This window comes from Leptinotarsa decemlineata, unplaced genomic scaffold, assembly GCF_025532065.1.
Source record: "Leptinotarsa decemlineata unplaced genomic scaffold, Ldec_3_MD MMD2_P_RNA_scaffold_9, whole genome shotgun sequence".
NCBI classification, from domain to species: domain Eukaryota; kingdom Metazoa; phylum Arthropoda; class Insecta; order Coleoptera; family Chrysomelidae; genus Leptinotarsa; species Leptinotarsa decemlineata.
The window spans coordinates 9,406,025-9,422,830 of record NW_027412536.1 but is presented as its reverse complement, the minus strand read 5'-3'; the positions used below and the strand labels follow the sequence as shown (position 1 = coordinate 9,422,830).

The window sequence follows — 16,806 nt, the reverse complement described above, 5'->3', positions numbered from 1 at the left end:
TACTAGAGCAAAAGGCCTTATCATCATTGCCAATTGATGAAGTGTACATAATTAAAAATATGTCAACTTATTCTACACGATTTGGTAAATCAATTTTATTAACTTTGTAAGATGTGAGCAATGATAAATTATTTAAAACATGGCTACCAAAACGTATTTCGTTGCAATTCAGTGATGACGATATATCTTGTATCAACTCATCAGGTGGTAAATATACGATGATGTATTTAGGACAGAGCCAACAAAGTTTTGCTGGCATGAAAACGCGATCTCTAGTCAAATTCAATATGATTGAATAATAGTAATAATTTATAGTGAATTTCTTTAGGTCATAGCTTACAAAGTTTTTTTGGTGTGAAAACGATAACTCTAGTCAAATTCAATATGATTGAATAATAATAGTAATTATAATGAATTTCTTATTGTTTTATTAATATTCATATATTAGATGATAATTATATGGAAATATAAACATTACTAACTTAGTTGAATACACTCACTTTGTAACTACAAGTAAAATGGGAATGTGAGTATTATATCACTGAAAAATTGGAGGTTGCTTATTGTTTTTTTTATTCGATTTCAGTTCCACCATTTAAAGATGTGGATGCAGTACGCAAGTCAAGATTGGGTCGATATTGTAGATCTCAAATCATCGGTTCAACATTTGTCGTCTAAATTGAAGGTGTTGGGTGATGGAGCCGAACATGCAAGCGTTTATGATATGAGTGTATGCTATGATGAAAAACAAATCGAATTATGCCTTCGTGATGCTGAGAACTATTGGAGTGGTGCAGAAGTTTGCAACAAATTTTTGGATAATGAATTGGAATTGTGGCAACTTTGTGAGGTTATGATTGAACTGAACCTAAGAAGATTCCTGTATAGCCTCCAACCATACTTGCCAGAATGGATTATTCATCACTTTGAATTGAATGATGAAAATCGAGAGGAAATTGAAGATGGTCGCGAAAATGATGATTATGAGGAAGAAGTTATTTTAGATAGTCTGTATGTTCCTGTAAATCATAAATAATGTCAAATAAAAAACTTTGTATTATTTTCATGTTTTATTTATTTAAATCTGATGAAATACAATAGAAAATGATTACAAAACAATAAATATGATATAAAATACAATACATGATATAAGTCAGTTACAAATAAAAAAAAAAAAGATCATAAAACAGTACATGATAGAGTGAAAAAAAAAGTGTCAATATCTGCTATGAACTGAACCATCCAATGCATTGTATGTTAAAACTGTATCATGCAAAATTAATGCATATACTTTAGTGTTGTCTGGAAACTTGGTCTTCCTCGTCTCAAACTCAATCTTTATATCAATAGTTGATGATTTTGTTGCATTCGGTTGATGGGAACAATCGATGACGAATAGTGGATTCTCTCTAAATTGTCCAATGTCCATCAGAGGTTCACTCATATCTTTATCATAATAACTTCGCTGGAAACTCTCAAAAGCATAATAAGCAGGAGCATCAAGTTTTTTATCGAAATTCAAATTCCAACGCTCATATGGATAAACTTCAGAATTCAAGTATACTCGAATACTATTGATATCAGCAGTTGTGAATTTTGTAATATCTTGTGTTCTATCTTCAGATGTGGTAGTACTTTGGAATGCGATGATGACAAAACGAGGAGTTTCCAATGCGTTAGTTGTTTTGATGGCCCATATGTCTGAAGAAGTCCCACGTAATGATGGTAGTTCATAGAGGTCCCACATACGATACGCCAACTTGATTTTGGCATTCAGACCGCTTTTGTTTATTCTACTCAAAAGTTTGAGCTTGTGTTTATCATCTGGTACAATATGCCTTATTTTCCATTCGATTTTATTTATTTCCAAATCAGCATCAACCTCACCTATATATGAGTTTTTGAATGATCGAGCGATAATCAAAATCAATTCCTGTTTGGCATTCAAGATACTTTTGTTGTAATCTTCAGCAAAACCCATCAAATATTTCAGTGGTAGTTTTCCACTAAAAACATGACTGTTTGTATCCAAGATATCTTGCTTCAATTGTGAAAGTCCCCAACCAGATGTCAATAATGTGTTAGCATGAGATTGTCCAAATGATATCATGGTTTTCATTGTAGATGTTATCCCAGGTTTTCTAACAACAGCCACTTGTTCACCACCCATTTCATAACGAATTTCGTCAAAGAGAAATGCAATTGCATTATTCGAGAGATAGCATGTTTTCGCTACATCTTTGGGGGTGAATTTACCTTCTATGTAAATGAAGCTCTCGGCAATATCTAGTATAACATCTTGATTATTGATTGCAATTCTGATTTCATCCGAATTCCTGAATAGCGGTGATCCATAGGGCTTATATGTGTGCTCATGTAAACTTATGAGAGAATGATCGAGCACTGGTTCATTGAATATATTCAACTTTTCATTGTTTGTTTCGAGCACCATTGTTATTTTCTCACTTTCAATCCAATCGATTTCAAAAATTTAAGATCACTCACAGACAGAGCGTTATGTGCTAACTGTTTAGCATACACTTGTGGAATGAGCTTCTTTTTATGCACACCTTTCTTTTTGATAGTGCAACTCGTTTGGGATTGTTCAATGCGATTTTGTCTATTATAAATGAAACCCATAACAACAGTTATTCGATTTTCTTCAATTCCAAAATAATGAAAATCTCTTCTTCACTTCCAAAATCGATAAGGTTATTTTTTTCATCCAAAATACGCACTGTAATGTTGTGAATCAATTGACGACCTTCTGGACTGACAGGCATATATATAATACTGTGTGGTTCTTCAGTGAGATTGTAGCCAGGTTCAACATCAATATCGAATGAGAAAAGAATGTGGGATTCTTCACCATTTATATATGAACCAGATATTATATTGCAATCTAAGCGGATAAGTCTCACAGTTGTAATGTTTATTGGTAATGATGATTCATGTATCTGATTTGGTGGAAATATTTCATGAGCGAACCCCATCATTTCTGCTATTGAATTTGGATGTGTCAGATCAATTTCATATTTGGATCGCATTTCACATTTGAATGTATTATTATTGGCGTGTAGATAGAAAATATCATCTGCAACGACATCATTTGGTTTTTTATCATGAAACAATCTGAACATGATATGTTTCTGTATGACGGCATTGATCTCTTCTATTTCATAAGCACCACATGGAATTTCAATTGTCAACTTTTGGGGTATCGATGAGTTGTCATTACTGATTCTAAAACCAACTAAGTTATTAGCTTCAGTTATATTATTGATTGTATTGCACCCATAGAATCCCAAAAGTCCTAATCCATAACGACTGTTCCTATCCAATTCAATTGGTGGAAAAAAATCCGCACTCAAGACACTTGTCCCGACAGCTTGTAGCTCGAACTTTCGTGACATGACTGATGAATATTTTGAAACACATTTCAATTTATTATTGTACACAGCAACAGCACATTTGAGACAATTTACACTTTTTGGAAGGTGTTGTATTGTAATAAGTATCATTTTTATTGATACCAATATTCACATCCTCTATATTACAAATACAACACATAGATTTCCGAGGTATAGGACCGTCATTAACATCCGATTCTGAATTTTGATCGTGGTGGTGGTGCTCATAACAATATCTATGTTTCATTATATCGATGTCATCTTGCAGATGCTTAGGCAACTTTTCCCAAACATATGCAATCTCATGTGCAACACATGCAAGTATCACTTCCTTAGGCGTATTTGCAAGCATCACTTTATCCATTTTTTTCAAGGTACCATATTTTGAAAACATTCTAAGTGAAAACCCCATTCCCTTGATAGCCTCCCGATCCAGTTTTGGTGTTGAATCCATTTTTATTTGGAAAATTATTTAGAGAGAAACTGCAAGCACAAGTGACCACAGAGAACTGTATTAAATTTCTGTTGTCGATCATAGTTATATTTGATTTTTACATTCGAACATTTTCGAAAGAATCGAGTCAATTCCAATGGTGGGGGTAGATCTCCAAAACTATCGAAATATGTGACTTCTTTCCCACATTTTTTATATGCCACCCAATGTGTTCCTGATCCACTTATTCCATCTAAATTAACAATAGCTGTCTCGTTTTGTTTTGGACCTGAAGATGGTAATCTATCACGCATAAAAACACCACGAAAATGTGGAATTTTCATTTTTTGTGCATAATAACTGAGATCGAGATCAGTAAGAGGCCTCTGAGGTAGGGGTTCAATTAGTTTTTTGTTTTGTTTGTGGCTTTGTATGGTTTTAAATATAGTCCTAAACCTTTACGGTATGGTTTGAGATATATTCCACTTCCGCGTTTGCCTAATGCTACAGCCTCCATGGTTTTATTGTGACGATTGGCTTCCATTAAAGCCGCTCTGCTGGCTTTTGCCGAATTCACGGCCTTGGTAATACCAGCAGCGGCTCCCGCCAAACTTCCTAGTGCGGATAGTCCAGCAAAAATTGGTATCAATGGTAAAAGTCCACCGATCTTGGGAACAGGAATTATGCGTGGTGTGCGGATTTTCTTCTTTCCACCGGCAGCTTTAAGGTATTTACGTGCCGCCTGCAATGCCACAGTGATAGCTTTTTTGTTATTATTCGTCACAAATTGATTCCCACCAGCTTTCTTCAATACATTTCGCACTTTATGGACTATCCCAGCACCAAATGCAACTTTTTTAATTTTATTTTTCTTCGTTTGTTTCCTCTTACATTTTTTCTTATTGGTACTACAACCCATGCCCATATGTCTTTTCGCTTTCATAATGTTGGTGACAAGTAATGCAGCTGCTCTTTCCCCAATACTCGCGTCCTTCGATTTAACCCTATCCCAAGCGCTGTATTCAAGTTCTTTGTCGGCTAAATGTCTTGCTGCAAGATCGGATGGATGCTTAGAATATTGAATATCGTGTTTTTTGCATTCAATATCTAATTTATTGATTCCAGGGTCGTTACGAGCTAAACGTTGTTTCAATTTTGTACCCGGTCCACAGTATTGATAACCTCCGGGTAGATGTAATTCGAAAGGAAGTTTGTTTATTAAATCATTAACAAAACCACAACCTCTTTTAATTTTACGATCACTTTCAATACGTCCGTATCGTTTGATGGTACACATTGAAATGAATAAGCTAATAACATTTATATAGTCTCCAACCACGGCACGATGCGCATTGTAAAACAGAAAGAAAAGTTTGCTGTAGATAATCTAGATGAGAAATTTGGTTGTGGATTGAATGGACAAAGGGTATTCAGACATGGTCCACTACTTCCATCATCAGTTCGAGGACTCATTATAGGACCTTCAAATTGTGGAAAGACGAATGCAATGATATCACTATTAACACATCCACAAGGACTGAGATTTAGAAATGTGTATCTCTATTCGAAATCACTCAATCAACCTAAATATCAGTACTTGCGAAGTGTTTTGGAACCTATAAAAGGATTAGGTTTTTATACATTCAGCAATAATGCAGAAATAGTGGAACCCTCCGACGCTAAGCCTAATTCTGTTTTCATTTTCGATGATGTGATATGTGAAAAGCAAGATATTATTAGATCATATTTCTGTATGGGACGTCATAAGGATGTTGATTGTTTTTATCTAGCACAGACATATTCACGGGTACCCAAACAGTTAGTGCGTGACAATACCAATTTCATTATAATGTTCAAACAAGATGAGACGAATTTACATCACATTTATTCAGATCATGTTTCACCCGATGTAACATTCAAACAATTCCAATTGATGTGTGTTAAATGCTGGGAGGACCAATATGGATTTCTAGTCATTGATAAGGATAGAAAAATAGATGAAGGTAGATATCGCAAAGGATTCGATAGTTTTATATACCCATGATCTTGTTTTTGGAACTTATTCGATCACTGAATATTGTAGTGGTCACTTCACCAACGAATTAAGCTTTAATTCAAAAAAAGGGCATTATGAATACAAAAAAAGATCCTGAAAATAAAAACAATGAAATAAATTTGAAACGTCAACTAGTAGAGACAACAGAAGCTGTCAGGCAGAAATTCAACTCTATCAAGAATGATAATATTGAAAATCGTACGACACTTGAAAGATTGTATGAGCCCATAATGAAACCATTGAATGTTTTATCATCAAACGCTACTTCTAAATCACCAGTGTTATCACCAAATCATGGAACTGTTCAATCTACTTCAAATTATCCCATGAGTACTCCAATAGGAAGAAAACAATCTTTTGGTAGTGTATCATCTGTGAATAGTGACACGAGCACACTTCAAGACGATATGAGAACAACTCTATTCGAAACACCATCATCGTCCCACATCGATTCCTCGGATCCTGACATCTCACCTGTTATGAATGAAAGTGGTGAAGATGTTTTGATGAAACATTTGAATAATATAAAATCTAGAAATCCAGCATATGATGGAACATTTGGCGTACGTATAGATCCAATTACACAAAAGCTGAAAATGGGAAGTCTAGTGGTAAATTTCAAAGATGGAAACATTTCATTTTGGGATGCTAATAAAGTGAAAAAATATGAATGCGCAGGTAGTCCAGAATTGTATGATATGATTTTTTTGAAGAATCCACAAGATGTTGATAATGAAGAAACTCATCAAGTATATTCCAAAATATTGAAAATAACGAATGCTCCATATAAACAATATCATCTGAAGAATGGTTTTAAAAATACAAATTCTAAAAAATTTCGTGAAGTTATCAAACCTCTATTAGACTCACGACAATATCCAATAAGAAGTAGAAGTAAAATTGGTGGAGCACTCAAACGAGTGAAAATGGAGAAAATATATAATTCTAAACCTGTGAATTATGTGTACTGGAATTCACCGAAAGAGTTAGTTGCTCGCCTACGACTATTGGTAGCTTCAAAGTCAGCCGGACATACCGGACATGATAATGAAATAATTTCAATAATTGAAGAATTACGTGAAGAAGGTATAATATATTAACATATTCACATGTAATGATCACTGTCACATCATCATTCAATGCAGTAACATTATCACCTTTTCTCTTTAATCATATTGAAATAGAATGACTAATGAAATAAGTGATGTCAAACGACAAGTTGTTAATGAATTACATAAACCTGCAAGACGTAATTTTCGTAGAAGAATAACCACCATCAAAGGTTTTGCAGATCTATGGCAAATAGATTTAGCTGAACTGCAACCTTATGCAAAAAGTAATGAAGGATACCGATATATACTTGTAGTGATAGATTGTTACTCCAAATATCTGTGGACTGTAGCAGTTAAAGATAAAACAGGTAGTACAGTAACTAATGCAATGAAACATGTACTGAAAGAAGCCAAATACTCCCCCAAACACATACAAAGCGATCAAGGGAAAGAATTTTTCAATAAAAGCTTCTCATCTCTCATGCGAGAATATAATATCAATCATTATTCAACATTTAGCACAAAGAAGGCAGCTATAGCAGAAAGAGTGATTCGTACAATAAAGGCATGGCTCTACAAGGAATTTTCGATGAGAGGTCACCACAAATGGCTTGATATTCTTCCAATTATAACTAGTAGATATAATAATAAAGTTCATCGTACAATAGGTATGGCACCCATCAATGTTGATTCAACAACAAAATTAAAATTCAAGGGTATCAATGGAATTGGAGGAAGACAAAGTAAACCCAAATTCCAATTAAATGATATTGTACGTATAAGTAAATACAAACATATTTTTGAAAAGTCTTACACTGCGAATTTTACCACGGAGCTATTCAAGATTGTTAAAATTAATAAAACCATCCCAACGACTTATAATCTTGAAGATATGAATGAACAGCCGATTAGAGGATGTTTTTACGAAGAAGAGTTATTACGAACCGAGAATCCTGACGTATATCTGATTGAGAAGGTGTTGAAGAGAAGAAAAAATAAAGTATATGTAAAGTGGTTAGGCCTTCCTAGCGAACAAAATTCTTGGATTAATGAATCAAATATGGTTTAAATGTATATAATAGTGACTTTTATGAATAAAGTAATATTAAAGTTCATTATTGTTTTCATTTCAATTATAAGTATGTGAACTGAAAAATATTGCAGCGGTAAACATTGCCCCAGCCATCGCAATGTTCTGTGTATACCAAACCAAATTAATTGTATACTCCATTCCCGCTTATATTTTTCAACTCACGATATTGAAAACACATTATCATTCCCAAAACTAATCGCCGTCACTTTGAAATGCAGTATCCAACTCTTTTTGCCAATTATCTCTCACTGATAATGCTGTCTCATAAAGCTTAGTCGACTCCTCAAGCTCAGCCTGAGCTTGCATTCTCGAACGTTGATGGAATTGCTTATCTTTACCAATTTTTGAACGGAGTTCATCAGCATCTTTAGACATTCTAGCCAATTCAACCTTCGCTAATGCAATCTTGGCATCTAATGCTTCAAGAGTTTCATTATTAGCATTAATAGCTCGCTCACTCTTTTCAAGTTCAGCAATAGTCATCTGTGCCTTTACAAGACGGCATTTTGCTTTCCTTTTCATTTCCCCAAACCGATGGAGGGGGCTGAAAGAAGATAGCGGTTCAGCTTTCAAATCACTCTTCATTTCTTTAGGAGTACCTTTTGGCTTCCTCTTCGATCTGTCACTTTTCGTTGCGGGTTTTTTCTGTCGCACAACACTTTTGGATTCTTTCTTTTCTTTAAAGTCAGTGACAATCGATGAAGATGCCTTAGTAACCTTCCTCTTGATTGTTCTAGATTTCTTATCAACACCAAGAGGAAGGGTAGATGAAGAGTGTTTGAGTGATGATAATTGCGAAACGATCGGATTTTCAATAATAATTTGCTCATTTGGTTCTGGCACATCTGCAAAGTTAACGAAGTCGTTAATATCAAAATCATTTATCGAATCTTGACTCGATAAATGTGATACTGGAATATTTTCAAAATCAGTCTGATCGATATCAACAAGTGGTGAACCATCTTCAGCAATCAATAGCGGCATAGAGCTCATGATTATTAAGGTCTGAGGAATGATATGTGATAGCAATAGAATGTGGATAGGAAAGGTGATGATGTTACTGAGACCTCACCATTTATAGAAGAAAATAAACTAGCGCATGCGCTCTTTCATCAACTGGCACATGCGCTCTCTCACTAAACTATTCACGCATGTAACAATTTTTGTCATTTAAGAGGAAAACTTTGTGTTGCATGCATGTATTTTTAAATGTTAGAAAATAATACAAATAAATTCAAAATATATATATTTATTAATAATAGAGGACAATAACGATAATAAAAAATGAAAAATGTTAATATGTCTCTGTGGATGTGGAACGTTCTTTGACTCTATTCCTCAATAGTTGTTGCTCGTGCGTTAAACACCAACATTGAAAAAAATGGATTCTTCTATTGGGGTAGAGTTGACCAACCTTCTCACACAGATCCCAAGTACTTCTACATGCATTGCATACATGATTCCAACAATTCATGGAATATGTATCACAACGCAAACAACGTTGCAGTGGAGTTGGAACGGCAGCACAGGTACCACAAATATTTCTACAGATACCTATATTGTTAAATATTATAGGTTCGGAACACTTCAGACACTGTAACTGTTGTTGACGATAATCCGATTTTGTTCGCTTCGGTGGATGAGAAGGAGGCGATAGTTGAATCCGCAACACGCAATCACTACACATACCAGTACATGGATTGATTGAATCCTTAGGTCTACTTATTTGACAAAAGTAGCACACAATAGCCCCTGCAATCATCATTGGGTAGACACACACTTTTGGTTTTTCATTCCACTCTTTTGGAAACGGCATTTTACTAATTCGATTAGAAATATTAAGAGATGACTTACAGAAACTCTGAATGCTCTCTCCTATACCTACGATCTCTATTTATACAAATCAACATCATGTGGAAGTATAGTGGGATAACTTCTCCTACTATTCCACTCTAAACGAGTCAAGTGGGAGTCGCATCACCTCCTATATAAGTTGACTTGCAAACCTAGAGTTCATTCATTCACTCTCTACAACTGTGAGCAAACAACAACAAGATGAATTCTGCAAAAATAAATGCTGCATTAAATAGAATAGCTGCTGTTGATGAAAACAATTGGATAGACGAATCAGATGATGAGGATGTCAATGTTCCGCTAGAGGAAGTAATAGTTGAAGCAGAAGATGTTGGAGTCGATGAAGATGAGATAGACGAAGTTGAAAACGAGGCCAACCAAAGCGACGAAGATGATGACGTGATGGAGTTTGAGAGGGTCATGGATGAAGAAGGAGATGATGAAGGGATAGAAGCTGACACAACTGAAGGTGATGGTGCTATGAGGATCGGTATGCGAACACTCAATGTCAGTGAGACACTGGAAGATCCCTTGGATTTGTATTGTGCATTGGATGCATACGTATTGATCAGCACAATAGATGGAGAGAACAAAAAACTATGTTGGTGCTGCTTTCGGTTTTATTCGCATAGAAACAATAATGGAGGGTGGTATGCCCATGTCAACACCCACAACACTGTCTCAATTATGGAAATGGGACAGAATTGGTGTGAAGCTTGCGAGAGGCCACTAACAAACTTCACCCGAGTATCTACATGTATTATATGTAATAATGTCCAACCTGTGGCACAATAACCGTGGACCTACTGGTCAAAAAAAAACAACAGCCCTTTTCAGGGCTACATTATTCACACAAACAGTAGTTAGTTGTATTAGTATTCATAGATTATGTGACAAATGAATACTTTGACTAATAAAAGTCTAAGTTGGAAATTTGTTAGTCTTTGAATATCTATACATTATATGACAAATAAATTACTATTTGTTAGTCTTTGAATATCTATACATTATATGACAAATAAATTACTACTTTGACTGAAAAGTCGAAATTTGGAATTTGATAGTCATTGAATATCTATGCATATGATGAGTACTACTTTAAATGAAAGTTGAAGTTGGCATTTGTCAATCATTCATATGCATATAATGATGAATACTTTCACATACATATATTTCGTTTGAGATTATAATGTTAACATAATGTTAACATTGGTATGAATCTGTTTCTGTTTGAAAGTATAATGGTAGCTCTGAAAAGAGCTATTTTTTTATTGTTTCAGTCTTTAATTGTAGCCCTGAAAAGGGCTGTTATTTTTTATTAATCCATGCAATGATATGGACTAACGCTCCTCATCATCAGAAACAATAATTATGGTATCGTCATCTGAATCAGATGATATACTAATGATATCATCCTCATAGTAGTCATCTGAATCAGATGATATACTCATGATGTCGTCGTCGTCATAATCATCTGAATCAGATGATATACTAATCACATCATCCGGATTATTATCGTCAACAGCATCTATGTCGTCCTGAATACCTTGTTCCACTCGTTCTGCGAAATCATCAGGAAGATCATAGATTCGCTGCAGAAATTGAGCGAAGGTTGTACTCAAATGATCAGACGTTGAATCTATTTCATGTACTTGGATGGGTCCTGTACTCGACATTGTGGAAGAATGATATAGAACTGGGATTGTTGCTATATTTATATTGGAAGAAATGAAATGGAGGGGGTGAAATGTAGAACAGTGTTTGAGATTCGAAAACATCAAGAATGAAACTCTGAGCGATTATTAGGAGAAATTCTTAGTGATTATTATGGAAAAAAAAACTAATAAGAGGGGGAGGAAGGGAGAGGAAGGGAGGAAGACACTGCCCCAGCCTCGCAGTGCCTCGTGTACACCAACCAAAAAGTGTGTACTCCGTGGAAGGAAAGGAAAGGAAATGATGGACGAGTAGATGATTATATGTCATCATCGGAATTTAGGACATCATCATCGATCAGGATTGGGGATGGGGGAGGACTATCCTCGATGAGGATAGGGGATGGTGGAGGACGTCTAACGTCAAGCTCGTCATCAGCATCATCGCCAGAGTCGTCGTCGTCATCATCGTCGTCGTCGCTGCTCATTGGGACAATGTCATCATAAGCAGGGTCCCACCATCCGTCAGGATCTGGATATTCCGAATCGTCCAAGTGTCCTTCGTCACTGCCAGTGACATGTTGAACTTGCATCCTGATGTCGTGATCCTGGTATTCATATGGCGGACTGTGGGGTTCCGTGGTGGAAGAGACTACCTGTACCTGGCTGTTATCCCAGTAATTGAAGTTGTACCCCTGATCCGGGCAGCTATAGGGTTCGGAGGTTGAATCGGGTTCCATCTCGATGCTAGCTGATCAACTGAATGTTTCATCAGATGATTTCTACTTTTATACTTTCGAGAGGGAGTGGGAGAGGAGTGGGACATTGAGTAGGGGTAAATTGCAGTGAGACATAAGACATATTCAATGAGTAGGGGTAAATTGCAAAGTGACATAAGACATATTCAATGAAAGAGATACTTGAATGGATAAAATACAAATGAAATATACTTGTCGATTTCACTATGAAACATGTCTATTTTTTTATTTTTTAAATTTTCTTCACATGGAATTATTTACAAGTGATTAGAGAACACAAAAATTGATGTGAGGTATTTGTCTAGAAGAACTTGGAATTGAAATAAAAAAATAATAATAATAACAAGAGGAAGTGAAGAAAAATGCTCCAACCATCGCATTGTTCAATGTGTACCAAACCAAAAAACAGTGTACAACTTTTATTTCACTTCCTTTTCCTTTATTCAATATAAACTTAACAAATATAAACTTAAAACTACCATAATTAAATATTCCTAACTAACCTAAAACTAATCTTATATTTATACTTAATCTACAAAAAAGGGTCCATAGCTGTCCATAACCTTTTGTGTAGCTCTATCGAAGAGGTTGCCGCTTCACACCTTTCCTCCAGAGATGCAATGTCACGATCTAGTTCGGCCATTTCTTTCTCTAATTCCCTACGTCGCTTAACCTTTTCACCCTTTAGGCGGTTCATGTTAGTCAACGCGGCCTCACTAGATCGGGCAGCATGTTCTATTTCTTTGCATCTCTGTAGAAAAGTATTCATCTTTTCACTCACCTCTCCGATAGGCTGTCGCACTTGTGGCACCAACACCTCAGGATCCGCCGGTGTCGCTGGCAGCGGTGGTAGTCGCACCACCAACGGGGACAATATCACCAACTCCGGGGAAGGAATCCTCGGAGTTTCCACTGCTGCTGGTGCTGCTGCTGGTGTGGAGGCCCTCTTACGAGAGGTCGAAAAACTACCTGCATAAGGATTAGTCCTATTGCAAGTAGCTCGGTACTTTGAAATAGGACCAACCCTTGCTGCAGGTCGTTGGCAAACCTTCTTCACAGCCCTGACTTCCTCCTCCTCCTCGAATAAGTCAGGGCTAGAAGATCTACACCTAACTCGCGAACGCGAAGTGGTTGCCTGGTCACCCGTCACCGCTCTCGAAGATGCTGCCTCCTCCTGGTCAGCGGACACCGGCAGAATAGACGCCACAGCATTATTCACCTCCTGTGTATTGGTTGCCATTCTGAAAAAGAAGAAATAATACAAAGTTAGTTGATATAAAAAAAATAACATTCTTAATTTACTTACTCAAATGTCAAGTTAGTCGTCGGAAGCTACTGCCTTGAAGTGGAGTGGACTGCTCTCGATGAGATGACTTCTCGAACTGAATGTTGTGGAGTGCTCTCCGGAGGGTATCGACTTCGATGCGTGAGTGGTGGGAAAATGGTGGGAGCGCACATGCGCGTTGAGGGTAGGGGTGTACATGCGCAAATGTTGGGAGTCGGGGGGGGCGGGGCTTCGGGGAGGGGAGGGGCGGGGCTTCGGAAAGGGGGCGGGGCTTCGAGAAGGGGCAAAAAACGCGCCCCGGATGCAAGTGGTGGATGTTGAGCGCCCCAGGCCGCGAAGCGGCCTGCTGAGCGATCGCTTCATGATAGCGAAGCGATCGCTTCGCGATCGCCTATTAACCTAACGTAAGTATGCAGCTAACCTAACGTAACTGTTAACCTAACCTAACGAGGGAATACTAACCTAACACCTAACCTAACGTAACTATGCAGCTAACCTAACGTAACTATTAACCTAACCTAACGAGGGAATACATTCACCATGTTGGTTCCATTAATACATCATCAGTTGGTTTTGGTTTTGGTTGTATTATTCTATGATTTGGATTAATGTTCAGTCCTGGATATCCCAGTCCACCTGATGATGATGGCTTGACTTTATAGTTTCTCTCCAAAACTTCTTTATGGTTTTTCTCCAATACTTCAACTCTCTGTTCCAGTACATCATACTTTTTCATTGTAGTCCCTGTTATAGCATCAAATTTTTTATTTGTAGACGCTGTTATGTCAGACATTTTTATGTCTACATCACTTGTAAGTTTGTCAAGTTACGAGTGAAAGTTATCCGAGCCTCTGCAATTTTATCGTCAAATGCTTGCCGGGCGTCCCGAGCAATATTGCCTATTGTGGATTGTATTGCAGCTTGTAGGGCTAGAAGTATAACTTCCTTTGCTCCATTAATTTCCCCCTCAAGATATGATACAGTTACACAATCACTCTTGTCAATTGGTTCACTTGTATTTTTCAATATTTTCCTTTGCATGTCATAATGACCATCTTTTGTTAATTTAAAACCATTCCCAGGAGGACCTCGAATGACATTACCACCCCATTTTCTTTTTCTACCAAACTTATCGATTGTTTTAGACATTGTGCACTCTACGATGATTCTCTTCAAACTGATATTTCTGTCATTTACATTATACTATATATTGCAGTAATTGATTAGGGAAATAGAAATAATACAAATAAAATTTTAATCATTTTATATTCATTACAGTAATACATATACATACATACATAATACATTAATATCACATTACTTCTGTCATATATTATTAATTATAAATGGCTACATAAATATCAATATTGAATTTTCCGGTTTTGAAGATATTGAATGATATTTCAATCATTGATCTCGGCAGATAATAAATTAATCAATTGATCCAATGGAGTCTCCTGAGATTGTGATTGTTGAATAATATTACTTATCCAACGAATGTTCTCATTTGGATCGTTTTCATAAAATTCAATATCATTATGACCCCAAGGAAGAGTGTGGGTAGTATTCGGAATGATAAATCGTTTATCGTCGTGATATGATAATGCAACTTTATTTTTCAATTCAGTATACATATCATGTAACACGCTTCTAAATGAATTCATATCACCTTGTTCGACGATTTTTTGATAATCTTCGCATGTCAATTCATTCTTTATTACAGATCGTTTAACCCCTTTGGCTTTCTTAAATTCACCATCAACAGATTTCACATAATATGCTTTAGCACCTGTACCATAAAAACTCATGATTGGATCATTTGGAAATTCATCTTTGAAGTTACCCAAGACTGAACTTGTTACTGGAATATTGAATTGGTTAACTATACTGTAATTGGATGTATCAAATCTACTTGTGTTAGTTTTTATGAATTCATAAAAATTTTCTGTGTTTACTTTAAGAATGAGCGAGTCGGTATCTGTGTAAAGTAAAGAGACATTTTCATCAAAGTGTTGTTTGATGCATCCATAGAAAAAGTCATACATGACTGTTTTAGATAATTCTAATATGGAAAATCCCAAATATAATGGTTTATCGTAATGAACCTTCACTCTACCCAATTGAATGGCAACGAAATTATCAGTGAAAATTGAACAATTTTTGAAATTTGGTTTGGCTATGAGAGTGCTGGCACCTATATTTTTCTTTATATTTTCCCAATGTGTAACGAGTCTAACATCAATTCGATTATCTACATTCTCCATTGTCTTTCCATACACCGCATTATTCATTAGTTTATAGAAATCTTTAACAGATTTGTTGTTAGACCTATTACGCATTTCAGTATTAAGATCTATATAGGGTTTCATCCAGCATGATTGTTTGAATTTCAATACTCTATGTGTATTCATTACAATCAATCCATTTTTGACAGCTTGCTGTAGATTCCTATAATGAACAATATATTTTCTTTTATCATTCAAATTTGGAATTAATTTGGGAATTTTCGATTGTGTACGAGGTGGTATTATTTTTTCGACTAAAAATGGAAGGTCAGAATGTTTATCATGCAACTCTTGTGGATAATGAATGTCCACTTCAAATACATACCCATACGGACTATCAGTACTCACATCCATCACATCAAGATTAAGAATTTCATTTGGTGTCAACCATGTAAATTCACTTGTTGGTAGAGGTTGTGACATACTGTGACCGTATAGATTTGTTGCATCTAAATATGTAATGAATGTGGAAGGTTCATTGGGATTATAATTGGGTAAAAATCTATTATTTGCTATATGTTTCCTCTCGCTACATTGACTAATTCCACCTCGTATACCTTTTTGAAAAAAGTGAATCATATCAATGTCAGTTAGTAATTCCAATTCAACATTAGTGAACTTCAACATGGCATCCCATGATAATCCAGGTGCAGTGTAATATTGTGCCGGATCTAAGTTATATATCTCTAAACTTGTGGTGCGAAAATTTTCAAAAATATCACATAGTAGCAATACATCCGACTTCAAATACAAATCAGAGTATTCCCCCAAATTCTGACACTCGAATAAATTCCAAACATTTCTAGCCCTATCATAATCAGTTTCCGATATATGTTCACAATTGAGTGTGTCATAAAACTGATTTTTTGTCGGAAGTAATGGATAATTCAATTTGTCAATGTCATCAACAAAACTATATGGAAATACA

General features: G+C 35.9%; 2 protein-coding genes across 2 annotated transcripts in view; both read right to left on the bottom strand.

Moving 5' to 3' along the window:
• Window positions 1-16,806, bottom strand: part of LOC111503350 (dipeptidase 1) — a 343,243-nt gene that overhangs the window by 68,906 nt on the left and 257,531 nt on the right. The window lies entirely within an intron of this gene.
• Window positions 12,711-13,935, bottom strand: LOC141480516 (uncharacterized). The gene is made up of 2 exons (XM_074170567.1): window positions 13,615-13,935; window positions 12,711-13,549 (listed from the first exon to the last, which is right to left on the bottom strand). Exon 2 carries the CDS (start codon window positions 13,546-13,548, stop codon window positions 12,841-12,843), a length of 708 nt encoding a protein of 235 aa, XP_074026668.1. The 5' UTR covers window position 13,549; window positions 13,615-13,935; the 3' UTR covers window positions 12,711-12,840.